The sequence below is a fragment of the Acinonyx jubatus genome, chromosome C2 (genome assembly GCF_027475565.1).
Source record: "Acinonyx jubatus isolate Ajub_Pintada_27869175 chromosome C2, VMU_Ajub_asm_v1.0, whole genome shotgun sequence".
NCBI lineage: Eukaryota > Metazoa > Chordata > Mammalia > Carnivora > Felidae > Acinonyx > Acinonyx jubatus.
This window is the reverse complement of record NC_069384.1, coordinates 11134480-11158729: the sequence shown is the minus strand read 5'-3', so window position 1 is coordinate 11158729 and position 24250 is coordinate 11134480. Positions and strand designations below refer to the sequence as shown.

Here is a 24250-nt window from a genome sequence, read left to right as displayed (position 1 = left end):
AACTAATCATAATTAGTTAGGTATTACTTAATCCATTCAACGGATAAAGAACCTAAGACATAAAGAGATGAAAATGACTTGGCCAGGGGGTGCCTGGGTAGCTCAGTAGGTTAAGCACCCAACGCTCCCAGCGTTTGTGGGGTTCAAGCCCTGCCTGCATCAGACTCCGCATGGACAGTGCTGAGTCTGTTTGGGATTCTCTCTCTGCCCCTCCCCCACTTGTGAGCGTGTGAGCATGCTCTCTTTCTCTCAAAATAAGTAAACTTAAAAAAGGAGTTTAAAAAAGAAAATAACTTGGCCAGTGCCCTGTAAAGATAAAGGTTACACTTAGGTCTTCTGACTCTCAACCCATGGAAGCTCCAGTCTTTTTATAATGTAAACTCAGAAGGCAGATCCTATCACTTCCGCTGTATACAATTCCTTAGGGTTTTTAAATGTGGATCACAGTTAAGGACAGGGAATTATATAAAGTGTAATACCAGTAGGCGGAGATCATAGGAGACCATCCTAAAGGCCACTTACCATAGGCCCCTTCTCTTTGCCACGTGGCAGTGACACAAGTCTGGTAGGTCGGGGTTGTGATCAGAAGCTTCTGAAATATGGAATGAGGTGCCAAAGAGAGTGTTCCCAAGCCAGTGACCTAATGGGAGACTTTGCCCTTCCCTCATGGAGAGAAAGTGAGATCTTAGTTCCTTGTCCGTCATTGCACACTGGCAGCACCTTTTAAGTAGGAAGCACAGTCTGTGGGTAGGCCCACGGAAAGAAGGGAGGTGGGGTGCCTGGGTGGCTGTCTTAAGCTTTTGACTCTTGGTTTGTGAGTTCAAGCCCTGCATCATCGGGCTCTGTGCTGACAGTGCAGAGCCTGCTTGGGATTTCTCTCTCCCTCTCTCTCTGCCCCCCCTGCTCATGCTCGCTCTCTCTGTCTCTCTCAAGGAGGGTAGGAAGGAAGAAAGAGAGAAAGAAGGAAAGAAAGAAAGAACGAAAGAACGAACGAACGAAAGAAAGAAAGAAAGAAAGAATGAAAGAAAGAAAGAAAGAAAGGAGGAAAGAAGGAAAGAAAGAAGGAAGGAAGGTACTAGAGTTGGGCCAGGCAGTTTTCTTCTGCCTTCAAGATGATGCCAGAAACATGTTCATACGGAGTAGGCACCTCATTTATTTATTGATTTATATCCACTTATTCTCCAATATTTACTCAGCATCTATCACATATCAGTCCCTCCGGTTGGCACTGCGGGCACAAGAGTTTCTTTTTTGAGAATTTGCGTATTAATTGTTAAGGCCACGGGGTAATGAAGAGAGAGACACGGTGTTAGATCGCGCTCTCTAAGAAGAAGACACCAAGACAGGATTGGACAGGTAAGAGATTTCTTGGAGGAAATGCCTGTGAAGGACAAAGGGAGGGAAGCAGAGAAGGCTGGGGGAAGACATTGCAGGTCTGACACCTGTGCAGGAAAGGGGGAAGGCCAGAGGGGAGAGGACTGTCGTACAATTCCAAGAAGGGTTTGTTCAGGTCACTGCGAAGTCTTTGAGCCCAAGTCACCTATCAGAGGAGTACTGTGTATAAGAGAAATGAACCTGGGAGCAGCCGGAGGGACATGTGGCCTCAGAACTAATAGAGCAATGGATCCAGAGGGACAGCAGCTGGGGATCTCAGCAGTATCTTTTCGCTTCTGTCCTGTGCATGCTGTAACACGGTGTGGTTCATGTGATGATGGAGTAAGCATAGGTGCTAAAAAGAGCACAGATGAGGTGCACCTGATCCAGACTTTCAAGTTTAGAATAGCATTCCACTCTGCACATGTACCTATATGCACCCGTCTATGCGTACAAGATGTTCCCAGTGTTATTATTGGTTAAAGCCACCCACGAAGGAAACAACCATGTCTGCCATCCCAACGGATACACAGCAGTTTAGCTGGACAATAGAGTAGCTTCAGCGATGAAAATAAATGAGCCACAACTACACTCCGTAACTTGGGGAAGGGCCTGGAGTGTGTTCCAGGCAGAAGACAAAGGACAGAAGGGGAAGTGTGCACAGGGCTCAGGGGTTGCAAACACCAAGGAGTGACACTGAGGAGTGGCGAGAGGGATGGAGGTAGGCGTGTGTAGGTCGGGGTGGGGGGGTGGGGGAGCTACTGCAGAAGGAAGGGCCTTGTAACCAACTCCCTGTTGAGAGTTTGGACTTTACCTTCAGTGCAAAGGAAAAGCCACTGAAGTATTTAAGCTGCGGAGAAACTGAATCAGATGTACGTTTTCAGAAAGATCCTACGGCCTCAGTGTGGGGACATACCTCACAGTACCCAGATGGGTGGCAGTGAGGTGGGCAAAGAAAGGGTTCCTGGTTCTAGAGTGTTGCCTGTGGCACTTGTCCAGGGCTTGCAGCTGTTGGCTTCCAGCTGGAGTCAAATTTAATAGCACCGATTCCCAGGCCTGAAGGTGATCTTCCTGTCAGACCAAGGGCCCTCCCTTCTGCATGTAGGGCCTTTGCCGTTTCTTAATCACCGAATCATTAACAATAGGAGGAGATTATCCTATCTGGCTGCTCTCTAATGTCAACCAGGCATATTATGGATTGAAGATAAAGTGTCATCCTTGGTCCCAAAGGCCCTCTCATTTAGATGCTGGACATTTTGGGGGCAGAGGAAGAAAGAAAAAAAAAAGAATTTGTAAATAACTGATCACTGCAAAAGCTAACCCCTTAGGAATTCCCTTTCAGGAATCATTTAATGATAGCACTATATGTAATGATTCTTTAATTACTAAAATGACTTGTTCCATTTGCAATATTATAGAGGAGCACTGGGTTAACATGGTTGTTTAATATTTTCTTAGTAATTATGTATTTAGTATTAAGTTGTGGACTTCTTTATTCAAGTTGGGAGCTAAATTCCCAAGATATTTCCTGCGTATTCTCTTCAGGTCTTGGTAACCTTAGGCTGAAAGTTCAAGATGATTTATTGTAGGAGGTATCATCGGATAGCTCCCAACTACCTTGTAATTTTAATTGCGCGTAGGATTTTTTTTCCTTTTGGCAGCATAGACAGCTGCTGTTATTGTTGCCATTAAGTTTGTTTTTTTTTTAATATGGGCAATTTGAAAAAAAAATAGAGATTATCTAATACTAAAATATTACATCCTGACTTGGTAGGCTCTAAAGTATAAAATCTTCCTGATAGCTGCTTTTGAGGGGTTTGACTTCCTCCCAGACAATGTCTCCATTGCAAAAGATCATTTCCTTCCCGAATATGTTGTCTTTTGGAATCCCCTCTGCCTCCCACATGCTCATACCCGCCTGTCATCTGCCTTAGTAAAAGGAAAGTCCAAAGAAGTTCAGATCAGATCAAGGACACAATTCTGTTTTGACCCTGAGTCAATGAGAGGGCTGCGTTAATAACTCTTGGATATAATTTAATGCCAATGGGCTTTGCTCCTTTTATCAAATCTGTGCAAGCCTTTCTTCTTATAATTAGGGCATTCTCCCCCACACGAATCAACAGAACCCTAGCAACACCGGCGAGATGATCCTCACCGACTTTGAGATGATACTTGTATATTGATCTTCTTACCAGGAAGTGTTGACTAGCGGTGTCATGACACCCAATTTTCAACATTCCTTGGGTGGCCAGATCATTCAGGTGGTGGATCCTCACAGGCTTTAGGACTATCGCTTTCTTTCTTTGGGTTAAAGCCCTGAATAGGGAGACTATTTAGAGCAATGAAAGATACCCTGTCAATTTTTCAGAAGATTATAATCTCGCTGTGAAGATTTATGAAGCAAAGACACCCTGAGAAAAAAATACTAATACGTTGAATTGTAATAGAAGTTTCATGAATTAGGAACTGAGGAAATACCACATGTAGGCAGGACCAGAACCAAGGAAAGTCAGTCCAGAATGTCTATTGAAGAGAAACCTGGGATCCATTGTTGCCTCACCAGCTACCGGGCAAGTATCCAATCAGTCACCAACTCCTACAGATTCTATCCCCTCACACCCCTTCCCTCAACTTCTGCCAGCCCCCATCCCCTCTTCGGCCCGTGCCACACCCTCTGAGCTTGACACAGCCCCTGCACTTGCCCCCTTTGAATCCGTTAGGGTCTGATTACCTTCTGCCTGTTCATGTCCAGCCTTAAAACTGCTCTTTGCTGAGCAGGCCCGGCTTGCACATGTCTTGGGCCTCACCCTGAGCGACGGCCCCCTAGTTTATTTTGCTGGGTGCTCCCGCTCGCTTTATACAGCACCTCCCCTGGGGAAGCCTCGTCCCCTGAAGACCCCTTCAGATGCTTCCTCATCCCCCTGCACGTCTTCAGCTCACAGCCTTTGTTCCTTTTACTGAATCTAAACTCCTTCCAGGTGCGTTCCGGATTTTGCACTTGTGGAGCAAGAACATAGAGCTGTTTCACACCTCCGACATTATTGACATTTAACATTAACGTCCCCCAACGTCGGCTGTTGAAGACATTGTAATGTCAGAAGAAAAACTAAGCTCTTCCCTAAGTGAAGATGCAGCAAGGATTTTGTTTTTTTAAAGTTCAAAAATATAGTATTTTTTCCTAAAAAAGATCTCACTTTTTTTTTTTTTTTTGCAGGGGAGGGGAGGCAGAGGAGAAAGTGAGGAAACATTACATTGAGGCAACCTTTGCTTCACTTTTTTTTTCTTATAAAGTGGAGCCCAAATCTGAGCCATCTCCCCCCACCTGAAAACTTTCTTGATCAAAATTAGAAAAATGATTAGGAAATTAGTGGATCAAAAGAGCTCCAAAAATGCCTGACCTAATAACATATGTACGTTGCACAAAGTGTTTCACGCTGGAGGGCACTCTGCCAATGTCATGTGGGAGATGACCCTATAACAGTCTACAAGGGTGGGTGATGGTGTGTGCAAGGGGGTTTGGAACTACCAGAGTTCAGGAGCGCCTGGGTGGCTCAGTCTGTTGGGCGACCCACTTGGGTTCAGGTCATGATCTTGTGCCTTGTGAGTTCGAGCCCCGCATGGGGCTCTGTGCTGACAGCTCAGAACCTGGAGCCTGCTTTGGATCCTGTGTCTCCCTCTCTCTGCTCCTCCCCCCCTCCTTGCTTGCTTTCTGTCTCTCAAAAATAAACATTTGTTTCTTTTTAAAGAAAGGCCAGTGAGTTCCCTTGTAAGACATTAAACACAAAATAAGTTTGAAATGTGACTTGGGTCTGGGCCATCAGCTGAGGAACAAAGATAGACGCTGAGCCGTCAGGCAGAGAAATGGCGGCGTCCTTTCCTCAGGGAGAAGATGATAGGCTGAGGAGAGTGATGACTGACAGCTTAAAATATGACTTGGCTGGACTGTGGGATTATTTTCTCCATCAATTGAACACATGCACATTTCTTCACTTTTTGAGAGTTGTCTTTAGGTGAAGGAGGCCTGTCTTTGACATATCTTTGAGAATTAACGACCTTGTGTGAGCTCAAGGTAAAGCCTTATTATACAGTAATATAAAATAAGAAGGTAAAAAATATGATTAAACTGCCCCAGGGCATATGCTGAAGTTACTTTGTAGAAATAGGGTTGGATTTCAACTTCTGTCCTTATTTCTTCTTTTCTATTGTCTCTCATAAAGCCTTACTTGAAGATGAATCAAGACGTCTGGTTAACCAAATCTTAAATCCATACCATATAAAATGTTTGGGAGACGCTATGTGGCGGAATAATTTTTTTCTTATATAACTGAAGTTTTGGATTCTTTCACTAATATCACTCACTCCATTGCCCCTTTCTCCCAGCTCCTGGCTAATAGAATCTCTGCTTCTATGAGTTCGACTATTTCAGATGCCTCATGTAAGTGATACGTAGCATTTGCCTTTTTGTGTCCGTATTTGTCCTTCAGTTTCACCCGCGTTATCTCAAATGGCAAGATTTCCTTCTTTTTTCAGTCTGACTACTATTCCATTGTACCCCATTTTCTTTATCTGCCCACAGACATTTAGGTTACTTTGATGGCTCAGTTAATGCGAATAATGCTGCAATGAACATAGGAGTACAGGTATCTCTTCAAGGTCTGATTTCAATTCCTTTATTTATTAAAAAAAATTTTTTAATGTTTATTTATTTTTGAGAGAGAGACAGAGAGCGCAAATGGGGGGAGGGACAGAGAGAGAGGGAGACAGAATTTGAAGCAGGTTCCAGGCTCTGAGCTGTCAGCACAGAGCCCAACGCAGGGCTCGAATCCACAGACTGGACCGTGAGATCATGACCTGAGCCAAAGTTGGACATTCACCCGACTGAGCCACCCAGGCAGCTCTCAATTCCTTTATATATGAAACCAGAAGAGGGATTGCTGGATCATATGGGAGTTCTGTCTTTGATTTCTTGAGGAGTCTCCATACTGCTTTCCATAGTGGCTGCACCAATTTATATCCCCACCAACAACGTAGAAGGGTTTCCTTTTTTCCACATCCTCGCCAACACCTGATAACTCCTGACACCATTCTAACAGGTGTGAGGTGATAGGTCATTGTAGTTTTGATCTGCATTTCCCAGATGACTAGTGATATTGAGTACATTTTCACAAAGCTGGTGGTCCTCCTTTCTTCGTCCATTTTTAAACCAGGTAATTATTTTTGTTTGTTGCTGTTTTTGTTATTGACTTGTATGAGCTCCTTATATGTTTTGGATATTAACCCCTTATCAGACATATAGTTTGCAAATATTTTCTCCCAATCTGTAGGTTGCCTTATCATTCTGTTGATTATTTCCTTCGCTGTGCAGAAGCTTTACAATATCATGTAGTCCCATTTGTCTATTTTGCATGTGTTGCTCGTGCTCTTGGTGTCATGCAAAATATCATTACCAGGGCCAACATCAAGAAGTTTTTTTCAAGGAGTTTTATGGTTGCAGGTCTCATATTTAAGACTTTAGTCTATCTGGAGTTGATTTTTGAGTGTGGTGTAAGATAAGGGTCTGATTTCATTCTTTTGCATGTAGATATCTAATTTTCCCAAAGCCATATATTAAAAAGACTGTCTTGGGGCGCCTGGATGGCTCAGTCAGTTAAGTGTCCGACTTCGGATTACAGCTCAGGTCATGATCTCACGGGTTCATGGGATCGAGCCTTGTGTTGGGCTCTGTGCTGACAGTGTGGAGCCTGCTTGGATTCTCTCATTCTCTCTCTCTCTGCCTGTCCCCCTCTCATGCTGTCTCAAGATAAACAAACTTAAAAATAAAATAAAATAAAATAAAATAAAATAAAATAAAATAAAAAGACTGTCTTTTTTCCATTGTGTATTCTTAGGTCCTTGTCAAAATCAGATGACCATTGGTTGACCATATATGTGTGTTTATTTCTGGGTTCTCTATTCTGTTTGGTCTATATGTCTGTTTTTATGCCAGTACCCTACTGTTTTAATTACTATAGCTTTGTAACATAGTTTGAAATTAGGACATATGATGCCTTCCACCTTTGTTCTTCTTGTTCAGACTTGCTTTCACTATTCTCTTGTGGTTCCATATGAATTTAAAATTTTTTTCCCATTTCTCTAAAAATTGTCATTGGGCTTTGCTAGGGATTGCACTAAATCTGTAAATCACTTTGGGTAGTCTGGGCTTTTTAACATTACCTCTTCTAATCCATGAACATGGATATCTTTTCATCTGTGACTGCTTCAATTTCTTTCATCAGTGTTTTATAGTTTTAGCGTACAGATTTTTTATCTTCTTGGTTAAGCTTATTCCTAAGTACCAGAGTAATTTTAATACATTAACTACTACAGTGATATTTTATAACTCTAAATGCTGCCTTACATACATAGTACAAAACTCAAAGAATCTTTTGGTGAATTTAAATTTGTACTTGTAACAGGAAGACACTAAATTTGCATCAGCTTTCCTTGGGATTTTATCATTTTATAATGAACCCATGAGCATTCTGGTGCTGTGCTTTAAAAAAGAAGAAGTTGAAGGGGGCAAATCAGGGCAGCTGCCCTTCCTCTTCTTCTCAGAAGAAATGGAGTGAGCCTGTGGGCAGCCACCAGATCGGGAAGGCTGGGGGTGCTGTGTTGAGGCATTATGTAATCAGGCTAATTTCCTTATACCAATTGACCCCCCTCACTCATCCCTGGGTATTAGCTAGGAAAAACTATGGAGCTTCCAAGAGGAAATACTGAAAGTTGAAGTCAACTGGTGGTAGTGCCCTGGCCTTTGGCTTGGCATATTACTTTGGGGTCTGTGTTTTCTCATTCCCAAAATGGGATATGTGGCTGATAACAGGAGGGACACCTGAAGTAGGGACCATCTTGGAACACCTGTATCTCACTTCTAGAGGTTCAAAAATTCTTTGCTTTCTTCTGTAATTTATTTATAATATTCTTTTTTTTTTTTTCACCAGAAGTGAAATTAGCACTAACCAGGTAATTTGTATTAATGCCTGTGTAGTTTTTCTTTGGAAGAATACAGATTGTGGAGAAGCACAAGAATAGAAAATGTTAAAACCCAAATATCACAGAGTAGGCGTGTTCAAATCATCATTATCTTTGGTGGGAGCTGGGAGGTAAGCTACGGGAAATACTAAGGTCTCTGGATAAGGTGACAAAGGGACTCTAAGTTTACATGGGAATACCTGGTAAATAATATTATTATTAGCACCTTAGTCTGTGTGGCAGGAGACAGGCAGAGGCTGGACTAAGTATGGGCTCAGCCTTCCTGTGTGGATCCAAATTTTCTCTATTACTGTTTGACCTGGGCCTAGTTACATAACCTTTGCGTGCCTGTATCTTTGAATCCCTAAAGTGGGAGTTAATAATAGTACGTGCCTCATAAAGCAAGAATTTTTGGAGAGGCATGTAAAAACCTTAGCGTGGTGCCCGACACACAGTAAGTGCTCAGTAAGTTTTACCTCGTATCATTAAAGCACTTTGAAGGCAAACATTTCACCTACAGGCCCTTTTAATGGGACAAGCATGGGCAGGGGTGACAATGGCCGCACGCTCAGTCTCTAAGGAGTGGCGCTGGAGAAAGCGCACTTTATACAATGCCTGCCAGGGAAAGTACAGCCAATGGTTGGAGGGAAAGGTGAGCCCTGCGTGCCTGTTTTGGGGGTAAAGGGAATGCACCACGAGACTCTCCTCCCTCCAGAGCACGCTCAGGCTCCCAGACGGTTACTAAACGGCTTTCCAAGTTCTCAGCTGGTCCTCTAAATGAACACTGAGCAAACATTTAAAGAATATCGGTTTGAGCCAAAGTATTAGTCTGCCCTTGGCAACAACACGTGGGTCAGACCGGGCTCACACAACAACAGATGCCTGTGTCGCGCCTCACTTTGTCTGTGCAGGCATCGTTGTCAGCGGTTTACGTGCATCAGCTCACTCAAAGGCATCGCGGTCCTGGGAAGTAGGTGCCCTTCACATCCCCTTTCCGCAGCAGCCTGCCAAGGTCAGGCTGCCGGCGAGGAATGGGCCTGACCCGACCCCGCGCGCAGCGGCTCACGGTCTGCGCCTTGCGCCCACCTCGCAGGGGAAGGGACCCGGGAATCCGCGCCTGCAGCCGCGTGAGGTCGGCTGTGGGCAGGGGGCGCGAGGGGCAGGGTGCACCAAGCATTCCCTGCGCGCAGAACCGTAGTCCTTGGCCGGAACGTTCCGGAACTCCCCTGCGCAACCAGAGGCGGGGAGAGCCCAGGTCCAGCCGCGACCCCGCCCGGAGCAGCGTGGACGCCTAAAAGGTCCCCCGCGCCGAGAAGTCGCGGGAGAGGGGCGCGCGCACGGACGAGACCGCACTGTTTAGCGCACGCGCACACGAGGGCGCACGCTCGCCCGCCGCCCAGGATGAGACGGAAGGCATGGAAAGTTCCAGCTGGTTCGAGAACCGTAGGTAGCTGGAACGGCGGCGGCAGGGTCGGAGGCGGAGTGCGGCCCGTACTGGCCCCTCCTGGCTGGGCTCGCGGAGCCGCCCCCACTCGGGGGCTACGGGGTCGGAGGGTCCCGGCGGGGATGGCCAGCCTGGGGGGAAAGAGACTGTCGAGGGGGCGCGGCGCGGCCGCCTTAAGGAGGGGGCGGGGCGGGCTGCGAGGGGGGCGGGGCACGCCGAGGGGGCGTGGCGGGCCGTCTGCGCAGCTGCCAGAGCCTTAAAGCCCGGGCTCGCGCGGCCGGAGCGTGCTTTCGCCGCCCGGGAGCCTTCCGGCCTAGCAGTCCGTGAGGCCCCCGCGGTTCCCTCCCCTCCTGCGTCCCGTGAACCGGCTCGGTCCGGAGCCGCGCGCGGAGCGTTCGGGCATGCCCCGCTACGAGCTGGCTTTGATCCTGAAAGCCATGCAGCGGGTAAGTGACCTTCCCCCCCCCCCCCCCCAGAGCCCGCCTTCCCGCGCGGGCGCCCCCCCCCCCAGCCGCTAGGCCGTCGCCCCCCGCCCTCCCCGCGCGGCCGGGGGGAGGCCGGGGCCGCGGGCGGGCTGCGGGCGGCGGGCGTCCGCGCTGAGGGGGCGCGCGTGGGCCGGCCGGCGCGGCGAGGCCCCGTGCGCGCGGGAGGCGGGGGTGTGCCCGCGCGGGAGCGCGGCCGCGGGAGGGTGTGCCTCGCACGCGGCCGGCCGGCGGGGCGGGCGGGGGGCGGGGCGGCCGCGGGAGTCCCTGGAAGGTCCGCGGGAGGACACGCGCGAGCGTCCGGCCCCGCTCCCGTCGTCGCGAAGCTGCCTCGTCGCCGGTCCCGCCGCCGCCGCCGCCCGCTCCGCCGCCCGCCTCCACACTAGCGCCCGCCGGCCGCCCCGGAGCCGTCCGCGCTCAATAAAACGTCCTCCACAGCGTGTTTGTGCAGTTATCTGGACCACGGGCGTTTGTAACCGGTCTCACGTTAAAAAAATCTTTGACTTTTCTTTTTCTGACTTCAGCGAAAATCCTGCTCCGGGTGCCCTTAGCCCGGTTTCATTCATCCAAGTTGTGGCCTTTTTTGCGCCTTCCGGAAGAAATTTTTTCTCCCCCTGCTTTTGATTGCTCTTGAGGTAGGGAATTTCAGGTCTGGAGGGATGCTAAGCGAACCTGCAGCCCGTTCATTGCAAGTGATGGTGTGGCCGAGGACAGGGCCCCGCGGCCGGAAGGCAGCTCTTCGTCCTCTGTTCTGGGTCAGGTACTCCACCAGCCTTCGCCGAAATCCCCATTCTTCCCGTGAATTCGGTAACGTAGAGTGTGGTGTGTGCCCCCCACCCCCACCCCCAAGCCCAGGTATAATAAAAAAATAATAATAAAACCTGTACCACGTCTGAACTTGGGAAGCAGAGCTGTCTACAGCTAGATAATCACGCTCTGGGTCAATTTTGAGGAGTAGCTATGCAATGAAGTTTGGTTCAACTTACTTAAGGCTGGGATCATGGTCCAACCTCTGTAGAAAAACTGGCAGTCAGGGAGCGGTAGGAAGTTGTTAGTCTTGGCACACTATAAAGTGGGAAAGGGCACCAGTGCCTCTTGATCAGGTCCGGAGAGTCTGGTCAGGCATGCCATTGTGTCCCCAACTTCGTTCTATCAGAATTTGGAAGAAGATAGGATTGTGTTGTTTAACCTCTGGAGTATCTCCCCCCAACCCCAGGTCTTCTGTCTCCATGCTGAGACATTATGCCTAAGGAGAAGAGGAAAGAGGGATGACAGAAAGCACATTTTTTAAAAGGAAACGTTTTTAATTATGTAGAAATTGGTTAGGCCCTGCCCTTTAATCTGTGCTTCTGAGGCGATGCCATAGAGCTTGGGAAAGTGTTTTATTGACATTTATTTTACCTCGTTTTGGGACCAAACAGGTGATCGCTAAAGAGTCCGAGTATAGACCTAATGTTTGTTCATTCCATAAACCTTTGAAATGAAAACGCTGCACTTTGTCTTTAGCATAGCTGCCAAGTACATTGGGTAGTTCACATGGCTCCAAGTAGATTAGTTAAATGTTTTGCCTTTGCCATGTTCTATGTATTTTTTTGTGTTCTGTTTTTTGTATGCTCCTGTTATGTGGCGCAAACATTTTTTACTTTAGTGCTAGTTTGGGGAAAATAATTCAATAGTTTCTTTGAAATTCAAGGGGGTGGGGCGACCCACTAGCAGATAATCAAGGTGAACTCCTCCCTGGAGGAGGAGGCCTCCGTGGCCTCTGATAGGACATTGTAACAGTGGTGAAGTTGTATTGAATTCCTTGACCTGAATAAAAGTAAGATTAAACAACAGCAAAAACACCTTTTTCCCCCCCCATAAAACTAGTTTTGGAGGAGGTTGTGAATGTGTAACAAACAGACTTCTGGTTTTGAACAGTTTTGTTTTCAGTTTAGGAATTGAATTCTAAAATAGCATCGATGCTTGGGAAAATGAATGAAAAAGTGAACATTAGGTATGTAATGCAAAATGCCACTTGTGAGCTTGAACACCTTTGGCAGGCCTGGGAAACCTCCGTTCCAGTCTGTGGCAGTTTGTTTCTGCTGCAGGAAGCCTCTTGTAACTTCTCAATTCCAAGTTGCATGTTTTTCATATTTTTAGATTCTGAAACCCCCTCTAATGGTGATGGTTTATCCCCCCCCCCCGTCTCCCACAACCAACCATTTATGTGTCTTGGAATTGAGGAAATGGGTTTATGTTGACAGTTCTTAACAGGAGACATGGAAGTTGAGACTGTGTTTTTTCCAGCTTTTTGTTTTTTGGATTCCCAGAGAGGTCTTCCTCTTTGTTTCTTTTCTGTGGTACTCTGGAAACCTGAAGAGCATTCCTAGTCTCTTTGGAGTATGTTACTCTCCCCTCCCCTATTTTATTTCCTTTGACTCCTAGCTGGGCTCCTTAAAAATGAGCAAACAAGAACTTTTAAAATTAAAACACACGATACCGTGTTTAGGCTCAGCATCTCGTGTAGCGGAGACCCAGTGCACTGTAGTACAGTCACTTGTGGGAGTTTCCGTTGACAGATTTCAGGGTGTTCAGGGTGTAGCATACAGCACGAGTCCTTATTCAGCTATACAGTTTTGTGTTGATCAGTCCCTTAGAATGTCCAGTGCTGTGTTCTTTCTCAGTTTGCAACTGGAAGTTAAAGGAGTCTGTTTTTGTTGCATTTCCCAGTTTATACATTCATGAATGTAGTTAGTTACCAGTCCTTCCAAGACCAAATTTATTTGGCAGGTGCCATTTAGCTTGAAGTTTGTTTTAATGTGTGTATATAAAAAAAAGTGGTCATATTTTTGTTTCTCCCCGACTTTTAGTTTAGCATGAAAAGTAGGTGAAAGTGTGGCTAAATTCTGAAATTAGAAATCGTAAAGTAATGGATGTTGTGAAACCAGGCCTTTAAAGGTGATGACTAAAGCCATTTGAAAAGACGGCTGGTTGCTTAGATCATTCTTAGATTGTATTTATAGAAGGGTTTCCAGAATAAAAAGATTGGAATCTTGATATACCTATATCAGGTAGCATCGGAGTTTTCTGACGACTGAGAAACTACCTACCTGTGAGATGGAGAGTTCGTTCTTCACCTCCACCTTGTCCTCTTGCAGTGGGAACACTCAAGTAGAGAGAGGAGGGGTGATGCATTTCGGGTGAGGTCTGACACTGACTCCTGAGGACCTTTCTCTGGCGAGTTTGAGAAAATGGCTGATGTCCTTTCATTTCACCTTGAAATTAGATTTTAAAGATTGGTATTTAATTTCAGTTAGGTGGAAGACAGCTGCCAATATGTGAATGATAAAGCCACGTGCTGTGTAAGAAAAGCCTAGGAAAAGCTGTGTAAATTGTATAAAATTTTTACTTTTAGGATGGGTTCAGGAAGAAGAATTTTGAGATGAAAAAAATCTATGCAGAACATTTATATTCTGTGGTTGCTTTGCTTAGGAAGTTTTTTTTTTTTTAAGTTTAGGAACATTTTAATTGTCATGTGTTAGTATGTTTCTCAGAGTTGGCATGTTTAAAGTTGTGAAAACCCTGAGCAAATATCTTTTCCTGAAGTTTTCCCATGGCTACTCAGGAATTTTTACATGAAGAATTAAAGATTAGTGGTTTAAATAATAACTAGTTTAATTGCTAAATGAATGCACATGTGTACAACAAAATAGTGTTTATTTATCTTGTATATACTTTTCTAATAGGAATAAAATAGCAGAGAGCTATTTATACTTTGGAATACTTTGGAAATCTTGAGTTCTTTTCCATTAAAACAGATTTCACTGGTCATTTTATGTTTAATACTCTCATTTTAAATTTCATTGGAAAGCAGATTATATTTTAAATTTTAAAATCAGTCATTGAAATAGTTCTTTGCGAAGAGTTTTATGTTGTAATCTGAGTTTAACTTACAACCTGGGTTTTACAAGTTTAGAAATAGAAGTGTAGTGATATTCCAATCCTTGAATATTTCTACAATTTCTGTAATTCCTATAGAAAGCAGTAGGCTTTCTGATTGTGCGGTGAAGAGTCTTCTATTTTTCTTTACTAAAGCCTTTTTGATGAGAAAAACTGGCAACAGTTTTGTGTTTGTTCTAGAGTTGTTTCCACCATAGAATCCTCTGAAAGTAATATCTACAGAATGTTTGCATTTGAGATCCCTTTTGGAGACATAAAGTGCTAATGATAATGAACTCAAGTATGGGACTGGCCAAACCTGGGACATTGCAGCTTGGCTTGTTGGCAACATTTGATGATGAGGAAATAGTGACATTTCTGCTCTCAGGTGGTGGCAGACAAAAGTTCAAAAGGAAACCTCTTTGTTCTAGCTGTCAGCTGGAGAAGTTAGTCTTTTTCTTTTGGGCCCTCCTTGAACAGCTTAGCTTGTATCTTTAATAATCACCCTTTGTGTTTTGTCTGCTTGAAACCAGACAACTGAAAATAGTTCTCCAGTAATGAAAGACTTGAGCCTTGTGGGCAATGCTATACTCTCATTTGGTATTAAAGTTTTCTTGGGTTACAGCTCATTGCCGCAGCAAGTGATTGAAGAAGGAGTCCTGTTCCTGCCCCTGAGCTACAGCTAAGGTACAAGGAGTGGCTTGGGGGTAAGGAATCCTTCCTCACCAGATGTGGTTTGTATTTGTTAAGACTGCTTATCGGAAGTTGACATTTCTGCACTAATTTTTATTTTCTTAATTGTTACTCATGACCCGCACATTCGTTACTCATGTTTATAGGTTTTTAAAAATCTGGGAATTTATGTGCAGACTGCTATTGAATCTTCTCACCTTTAGATCACAAAATCACTTTAAAGGAAACAAAGAGTTTGAAAGCAATGAGGGACAAATTCTAAGGTAATAATTTTCATTCAGTTGCCTTTGCTGTATTTGTAGTACAAGCATAATTTTTCTGTTTCTTATAAAGAATACCTCTTCTTAGTGAAAGGCAATGTTGTTACCCAACAGGGATGTCAACACATGTTCTCTCTTAGTGGAACCAAATTTAAGGAAATCAACCAAATTTAAGGAATGTCTGGTAAGGTATTAATATATTTAAAGGAAAAACTGCCCTTAGGAGTTTGGAAAAGGACAGTTAATCCAATTCTCTTATCTTTGTTCTATGCTACAGCAGGGAGTCCGCAAACTGTGGCTCACAGGCCAGTTTAGCTGCCGCCTGTATTGTATGGTTTGTGAGCTTGGAAGGAATTTTACATTTTTAAGTAGTTGGGGAAAAAAATCAAAAGGATAACTTATGATGTGAAAATTTTATGAAATTCAAATTTCAGTGTCCATAAATGTAGGTGTATTGGAACATAACCCTGTTTATTTTTTTATATTTGTTCTCACCCTTTACAGAAGAAGTTTGCTGACCCTTGGTTTAGAGTATACAAACAAAATTTCCTGGGTTCAGTATTAGCTTTACGGTGCTGTTTTCTGACATTTCTGCATCAATGCCTTCCATTTTCCTCCTCATATTTATACCTTTTACTTTCATATGGATGATTTGCCATTTTTTGGTAACAAGCCCAGAACCCTGGCGTTTTGTGCTCTTCTGTGTGCTGGTTATATAGCCTCCTGGATGTCCCCTTGGCACTGCAAACTCAATATGGTTCAGACTTGAGTCGCCTACCCTAAAACTGGTCTAACTTACTCTGTGGCTTCTCTGTCTTCTGTCACCTGTGGCTGAGCAAATGCAACTCCTTATATTCCTGCAGTCCCAATCCCATGTAGTGTCTTCTCTGCTCAGGTTGAACCACTAATATTTCTATCTTGATTCTTGCAGTTTCTTAGCTGCTCTCTAACACACTGCTGAGGGGAGGATAATTCATGCCTGTAGTAAATATGTTTCTTGGAGTACAAAAATAGTTCTTGAGATGCTGTAAGACAGTCAAATTCAGATTCAGTTGAGATTCATTTTTAACTAGGAGATAATACAAAGCATTGTATAGTGGTGGCTTTCTGACTACTTCATTGTCTTTCTGTAATAGTTGATTGTGTCAACACTTGCCAAACTCCAGCACACCTCTCTTTTTCAGAGACATTCAGAATGAAGTCTGGCATCTAAGGCCACCTGTGATAGAAAGCCCAACTTTTTTGTTTTTAGACTTCATATCAATTTCTTTCATTCCTCTTTCCATATATTAAGTACACAGACCTGTTGTAGATCTCCATAAATACCATTACGTTTCATTTTCTTTGGTGCCTGTGTCATCCTGCTTTTCTTGGAATGCCCTCCCTTTCCATATTACCCGTGATATACATGAAAACTTGCCTCAAATTCATTTTCATTCCGTTAGTACATTAAAAAAATATTGAGGGCCTGCACTGTTGGGGGAGTATAGACTGTAATTTTTCCTTTGGATTTGCATGGTGTTTTCCTGTGTCTTATCACATGGATCACTTTCTACTGCATATTGTAGTTAATTGGTGAATGTTTATCTTCTTTGCTAGATTACAAATTCTTGAGAGTCCAGCCTGTTTCATTTCTATCCTCTCCGCTCCTCTGCACTGCACATGTCTGTGTTCACTTAGCTACCTTATGGGATTCCTACTCTCATCTCTGAAACAGTTTTGGGTGATAGCATGCTGACCTCTTGTGTTAGTGAATTGCTTTCAAGTCCGTGCACTTGGCTTGCACTGGGCAAGATAATATACCTACCAGAAGTGGTGTTCGTTTTCAAGACTGTTTGATGGCAGGTAATCTTGTTTTTATAATAATTAAATATCATGTAAACTGATAAAATGAGTGCAAAACTTTTTTTTTCCCCGAAAACCAAGTTGGATTCTTTGGAAAGACTTGATAAAGGTGAGTTCCTAGAATAATGGCTGTAGAATTAGATATGGCCGTAGTAACTAAAAGTTTGGGAGGAAGAACATTAGTCCCAAAGGATTCTGTGTGCTTTCCACTTTAATGAAACTGAAAATGGAAATTGTAGATGATGCATTAATAGGTGTGGTTTAGATCAAGCAGAAGGAACTTCAATCAGCAAGGCGCTCCTCCTCATCGATCCCATTCTCCAAGTGCTTTGACCCCATATTAAGATTGGCAAATGAATGTACAGTTATGTGTTAAACTTAAATAAAATGTTTAAGGTACGTATGTATGATATTTTGACTTCCTGCTTTAGCGTTAATCCCCCCTTTTTTTTTTTAACCTGTTTCATTTGGATATGATTGGGATATGAAAGCTTCTGCTTCAGTAAGTGTTCTGATTTTTGTTTTCTAAATGATTAGAAGAACATAAGACCCTCAATGAAGATACTGGTTGTATTATGTCGAAATAAACAAAGAACTGGCATGGGGATACTAGAAAGAGCTAGAGACAGATCGACCTGGTTTTGGTTCCTGGCACCTATCTCCTAGGAATCTTAACCTTTCTGGATCTTCATTTCCTCGCTGTAAAATGGGAGTAATCTCTAAGTTGGAGAGTCTGAAGATAAAGTGGTAACATGACCTTGGAGGTAATAGGTGTTCAGTATGTCACTGAAGTAGCTTTGTGATATCAGGCAAGTTATTGAACTTTTATTATGTAGTTTTTCATTATGGCCGCTTTATTGATGAGAAGACTCCAAAAGGTAAATTTTTTTATATGTAAGTTTTATCAGAATCTGACAGTTAGTCAGACCTGGAATATGGTAGTTGCTCAGTAAGTATTTGAATTTATAACATGAGTCATACTGCATAATAGCTTGCATACTAATTAAGCAAGGGCAAGCTTTTGATTCTAGGAGATGTAGCGTGTGAGTATGAGGGTTCCCACGAACTCCACCAGCTTAGAACAATCTGTCAGACTGATGTCCATCATTTATATTAACAACTGCTGGCTTTTGCCAGGCACTGTGCACTGGGACTCCTCATAAAGAGCTACACTATTTGCATCTGGTCTTTGTGTTATCATTCCCATCCAACTTTATTATAACTAGTGCTTAGTAAGACTTAGTATTTTAGGTGAGAAGTTGGGAAAAGTGACAGATAGGGAAAATCTGAACAGAAGAATTCCTTTGGATACGCTCTTAATTATTAAGGTGACTTGAGGCAAGTGTAGGGGGAAACAGTAATTTGATTTATTCAGTGAGTATTCGATTGCTAATGTGACCAAATTGCTAAAGCTGTAAGGGTGAACTCTTCGGTATGAAAAACAGATGGAGGAGATAGATGATAGCCCAGTTGATTTCTCACACTCCATGGTATTTTCAGTTAGTATTCTATTTTTCATTTCTGATGCAGCATTGTATTATAAAACTAAATATTTCATTTTAATTGGTGATTTTAAGGGATTTGTTCCATTCCTGTTGGTACAGATTTTACTTTTATGAAAGAATTAAAACTGTTTTACAGCACATGCTGCTGGAATGTATATATTTATTTTATTAATACGCTTTTATTTATTTTTTTTAGTAATTGTTTTGTAAGCCAGGAATACTCGTGATCTAACGAGTCCAAGATAAGATCTTCTACAAGAGAATGTGCATTTTTTTTGATGTTTACTTAACTGTCAATCTTTTAAATCCAACTTCATTTCAGACTTAATTTGTGACTTTGTACCTGATTATTTTATTTTGCTGAAGTTGCATAATGGGATTGGGGATGGTATGAGGTATTGGGCACCATTTGAAGCACACTTGAGAAATGTGTATATGTGAGTCTATAACGGAAGAAACCAGACTGTGACCAAGAGGAATAGCAATGCTGGTAACTTAAGTCCTTTTCATTCTGTTTGGGAGCCGGCAATGTGAATGTAAATGTATTCGTGAGTTAATAAAAGCTACTTAACAAAGTTGCCTGAGGAATAGCCAGGATGTGTGTTGGATTCTTTTAACTATTGTGTTTTAAAACTGGGTAAGTATGAACTGTCGTCCTCGGTTTAGATTATATTTTGTCCTAGTTCGGAGTGTCTCAACTCAAGACTGCAAAGGGTTGGGAGGGCCTGTGGCAAAATGGAAGGGCTGCTGGGTGGAGGAGATTGTGTGTCCTGGTAGGGACGGTGCTTATTAACCAAGTCTGTTGCCTGGGAACGTGGGTCTGGTTTTGCCAGCTTGTCCTTTTCTGCCCTAGTGTTCGCAGCCAGAAATCCAGATTTTATAGAAAATTTGATGTTTAAGATGTTGGCAATTAACTCAAAAATATTTAAACACGATGAACCAAATGAAATCTATCTGTTGGTCAGATATGCTACCATCTTAGAATTTATGATTGAGATCATTGGCTTTAGACATTTTTTTAAAGGTGTCCCTGATGGTCTTTAGACTTCTTTTAGAATTTAGGTTTCAGAAATTGCTGCTCACATGTTGATAAACTCACTTTTTAACTGGTCATTGGTTTACGATAGGACTAACAGTTAATTACTATAAATGGCAAACATGTTTAATTCTTAAAAGTAGTATTGGTTTCTAGTTGGGGCTACTGTGTTAGGTATGCCCATTTAGGCTAAAGTGTACGTATAGACTTCAGAGACTTGCACAAGAACTGCAGTATGACTTAATGTAAATTGTCAGAAATTAGTATTTTTAGTACTACACTTTTTTTTTTTGTATTTTAAGCATGCATTAGTGCAGTTTGGTTTATACCTATTGTACTAAGCTGTTTGGGGTTTGCAGTACTATTTTGAGCAGACAGCTTGTCGAGAAAATGAGATTTTTTGAAGTTTGCATTAGCTTATATGACCCATGAGCCTTGGAATATAATATTACTCTGAAAAAATGTAGGTGCTCTTCCATTCACAGTTTAGAACAAGGGGATGATATAGTGTTTTTTTATTGTATTAAAAAAATTTTTTTTTATTTTTGAGGGAGCAGAGAGCGCGAGTGAGCAAGCATAAGTGGGTGAGGGGCAGAGAGAGAGAGGGAGACGCAGAATCCAAAGCAGGGTCCACGCTCTGAGCTGTCAGCACAGAGCCTGACGTGGGGCTGGAACTCAAGAACCGTGAGGTCACGACCTCAGCCGAAGTCGGATGCTGAACTGACTGAGCTACCCAGGCGCCCCTAGTATTTTTATTTTTTTAATGTGTATTTATTCTTGAGACAGAGACAGAGCATGAACAGGGGAGGGGCAGAGAGAGAGGGAGACATAGAATCCTAAACAGGCTCCAGGCTTTGAGCTGTCCGCACAGAGCCCAGTGCGGGGCTTGAACCCATGAACTGTGAGATCATGACCTGAGCTGAAGTCGGACACCCAACCAACTGAGCCACCCAGGAGCCCCAGCTAGTATTTTTATTTTTGACCAGGCTTCATGTTTCTGTAGATTGGAAGCCAAGTTATTATTTTGACTGACATTTTTTGTCTTTGTTACTTCCCCACTCTCACTTCATATACATAATAGCAAATTAAAAATCTCAGGTCCATCTCCGGTTCTTTCCTGCCTTTCTAGTCCTGCTTCTCCCTGCCCCCCCCCCCCAATTCATTTTTACCATGATTGCAGCGTCCTGGTTAAGGCAATCCCTACCCACTTTGGGGGACATTTCAGGAGTGGTTGGTGTGGGTGAGAGCTTAAAAACAGAATTGCAAGTGAAGAGTGCGGATTTAACAAAACCTTAATCTGAACCTCCTCAACCTGGAGCCCTCAGTGCTTGAAAACTGGCTTCGGTTGCTTCTGCCCCAGAATCCAGAAGTGCTGGTGTTGTCTTCATTTGGACTTCAGTTTTTAAATGTTCTTGTTCACACCCACCCTTACTGTTAAAATGCTGGAGTTTTCGTCAAGAAATCCAAGTGCAGCTATCATATAGCCAGACTGCTGTGGAGTAGTCCAGTGTGGGAACATTCTCAGGGTGGTGATCAAGACCTTAGCTGCACTTGGATTTCAGGTGCTGAGAAGGTCCTTGACTTGGAACCCATGTGTAGCCTTTGCTTTAGTTAGATGGGTACATTATGAATATAAAATACCGTTCAGTTCTACAACTGTTCAGTTCTTAAGTGAACAGTTAGTGTTCACTTAACTGTTCACTTAACACTCAGTGTTAAGGTGAGTGTTGGTGAATGAAAGGCTAAATATGAGAGTAAGGTCTATGCCAGGTGTATGTTACATATAGAAAAGATGTACTTTTAAAAAAATCGGTTGAACCTGTTAAGTAAATGCATGATCCAGTGATACGTTGTTTTGATTCTCATTCTTTTGCTGGTATGCTATTTGCCTTCTGTTTTGTTAGCATACTTCACACAGTTAGTTGCTTTCTCATACACAGTAATTGCGGTTTTGAAAACCTTAGACACCACATTTCCATTAGGATGAGCTTAAGTCCGTAGTAGCTGTAGTAGCAGTGTCGGTCTCAGGAACCATTCTCGTATGGGCTAAGGGCCAGGAGTGCTTGCCAGGTCAGTTTAAGAAAACCAAGGTGAAGAAAAAGTCCTCCTGATAAAGTTTTTTAAATATTTTATCTGATTAGGCTGAAATAATTGGAAGCTGTAACTTAAGCATCTTCAAATTTCTGACATTCATGGAAAGCGGTTGTGATCCTATTTTTCCGGATTTTTTTAGACCAGTCTCCTTTCCTATCTTTGAAATACAAGGGGAAAATCTAGCTGCATTCGTAGTCTGTAACACCATACCCCGGTTTTATGTTCACTTTTTACATTCAATTCGAGCCATGATTTCTACCAATCCTTCCAAATAGAAGTAAAGTTATCCTGTTTTGTGGTCTTACTTTTTACTTCTTGAAAATCTTATATTCCCCAACCTTTGAAGAAAATTAGAAAGTTTAAAAGTTTTCCAACCAAATGTATCTGCTTGAGGAAACATCCCAGTTTCAGGATCTTCTATTTATGCCTTGGCCTCCTGGGAGAATTAGAATCTGGTGTACAAGAAGGCTTGTGTTTATATTTTCTGGCCCTTGTTACATGGAAAAAGAAAATTTTGGCATGTGTTCCTTCTAGGAATCTTTTTTCCAGGAATATAAGACATCAAGTTGGATGAGCACAGAAAACATGAAGGTGAACCACAGAGTTGACGTGGCGGATGTTCTCCTTCTGAACCTTCTGTTTGATACTCCTAGTCCTTAGTGGGTAGTTCAAGCAGGGTGTGTGTGTGTGTATTTTCTCCTTCAGTACTCGGCCATCTTAAGGGTGAGGTGGTGTGATCTCCATTTTCCAAGTGAAAAACCTGAAGCAGAAAGGTGCCCAGGGTCACACAGCTCAGTGAGTGGCTGGGCCAGCATCTCACGAGCAGTCTCCACCTAGAAGCAAGCTCTGCTTTTCATCACTGTATCTGTAAAAGGAGTTTACAACATCATGGTGGTACAGTTAAAGCCCCTTTAGATTGAAAGAAGTAGTTCACATCTATTTTGAGTGCCTGCAGAGAGGACTGGCAGTACCATGTTTTGGGGGAATATAGTGGTAAACTGGAAGACAAAGTTCCAGCTTTCTTGGAGCTTATGTTCTAGTAAGGGAGACAAACCAGCAGATGCTAGAGAAAGCGTGATGAGAGACAAATGTGGCAAATTGCATTTTTGTTAGAGTGCTCAGGCAAGGCGGAAACTTAAGTGAGGAGTCTTAAGTACACTGCTGCCGGTAACTGGGGGCAGAAGAGATGAACAAGTGCAGATATGTCGGAGTTCTGTGTTAGCTTTGCATTCAGTTCAGCAGGCTTTTGTTTTGTCGGTTGCCTTCAAACCTTTCCTGAAAGAATTGACAGTGCATAACAATTGTTTATTGCTTATTTTTTGTCCACAGGGCCTTTTCATTTAGTAATCTAGACGTTGCCTTAAGGTACATCTTCCTCCCCATTTTATAGAAGTGAAAATTAAGATCCAGAATTGAGCACACATAAAAGGACATAGTGTAGTGAATCTCCATACTATGCCCATCACCCAGCTTCAGCAACCAGTCAACGCTTACCAATCTTGCTTCATCTACACTCTGCCCCTTTGGTTTTGTTTTCGGAAGTATTTTATCTTATTTTAACTTTATCTTAAAATTTTAAATCTTCGGAAGAGTTACAAGACCAGGGATGCTTGGGTGGCTCAGTCAGTTAAGCGTCTTGACTCGATTTTGGCTCAGGTTGATCTCACGGTTTGTGAGATTGAGCCCTGCTTTGGGCTCTGCACTGACAGGGCGGAACGTGCTTGGGATTCTTTCTCTGCTCCCCACTGCCCCCCACCCCCCAATGAATAAACATTTAAAAAAAAAAAGACCAGTTCAATTAACACCTGCAGGCTTTTCACCTAGATCACTGGTTGTTAGAATTTGCCGTATTTGCCGTTTTGTTTTGTTTTTGTTTTAATCTGCACTGTTGGAGAGATGCAGACATCTTGACGTGGCCCTTTTTTTTTCTTAAGGAATAAGGGCTTTACTTCCTAACTACAACATAACCATTGCACAATTCTGACATTGCTACTGTATTATAAAATGTTCAGTACACGTTCAAATTTATTCCATTAATATCTTTTAACTTTTTAATCCAGTATTTAATCGAGAATCAATCAAGGATTTAGTTGTTTAGTCTCCTTGATCTAGAACAATTCTCTGGTCCTTGTCGTTAATGACAGTAGCACTTTGAAGAGTCCAGGCCCACTGGTCTTCAGAATCCCTCAATTTGGATTTGTCTAGTTGGTTTTCTCATGACTAGAGATAGGTTAAACATTGTTGGCATAATTATTAAAGAGGGATGTCAGTGTATTGTATCAAGAGGCATGTCAGTTTGTCTCACTATTGATGTTAAGCATTCAGTTGGTGTAGGTGATAGCCATTAGACTGCCCTAATGTAAATGTATCTTCCTTTTGTAGTCTGTGACCTCTAGGGTGACAAACTTGAGACTGAGTATTCTCTTCAGTCTTCCACTGGGGTTAGCATCTGTTGATGATTCTGAATCATTTGTTGCTGGACTACGTTAAAGCAAAGTACAGATATAAGATTTCACCTGTAAGTGTTTTGTATGCATCCAAAAGTTAAGGGCTTTAAAGAAAAACAAAAGCCAACCACAGTGCTT

General features: G+C 43.0%; 2 protein-coding genes across 5 annotated transcripts in view; both read left to right on the top strand.

Annotated features, from left to right (window-relative positions):
• The first annotated feature begins 9681 nt into the window (after positions 1 to 9681).
• MRPS6 (mitochondrial ribosomal protein S6) overlaps positions 9682 to 24250 on the top strand; it is a 66698-nt gene continuing 52129 nt past the window's right edge. Inside the window, exon 1 of one of the 3 annotated variants that reach the window (XM_053220602.1) lies at positions 9682 to 9828. In XM_053220602.1, the coding sequence (XP_053076577.1) occupies positions 9787 to 9828 (42 nt within the window). In that variant the 5' untranslated portion in view covers positions 9682 to 9786. Of the gene's footprint in view, positions 9829 to 10071; positions 10276 to 24250 lie in introns of those variants that run through there. The other 2 variants (XM_053220603.1, XM_027041664.2) reach the window with 2 other exon arrangements.
• The window catches only part of SLC5A3 (solute carrier family 5 member 3), a 34719-nt gene continuing 20276 nt past the window's right edge, over positions 9808 to 24250 (top strand). Inside the window, exon 1 of one of the 2 annotated variants that reach the window (XM_015062564.3) lies at positions 9808 to 9832. The gene's annotated coding sequence lies outside the window, so the exon portion shown is untranslated. Of the gene's footprint in view, positions 9833 to 21286; positions 24184 to 24250 lie in introns of those variants that run through there. The other variant, XM_053220596.1, reaches the window with a different exon arrangement.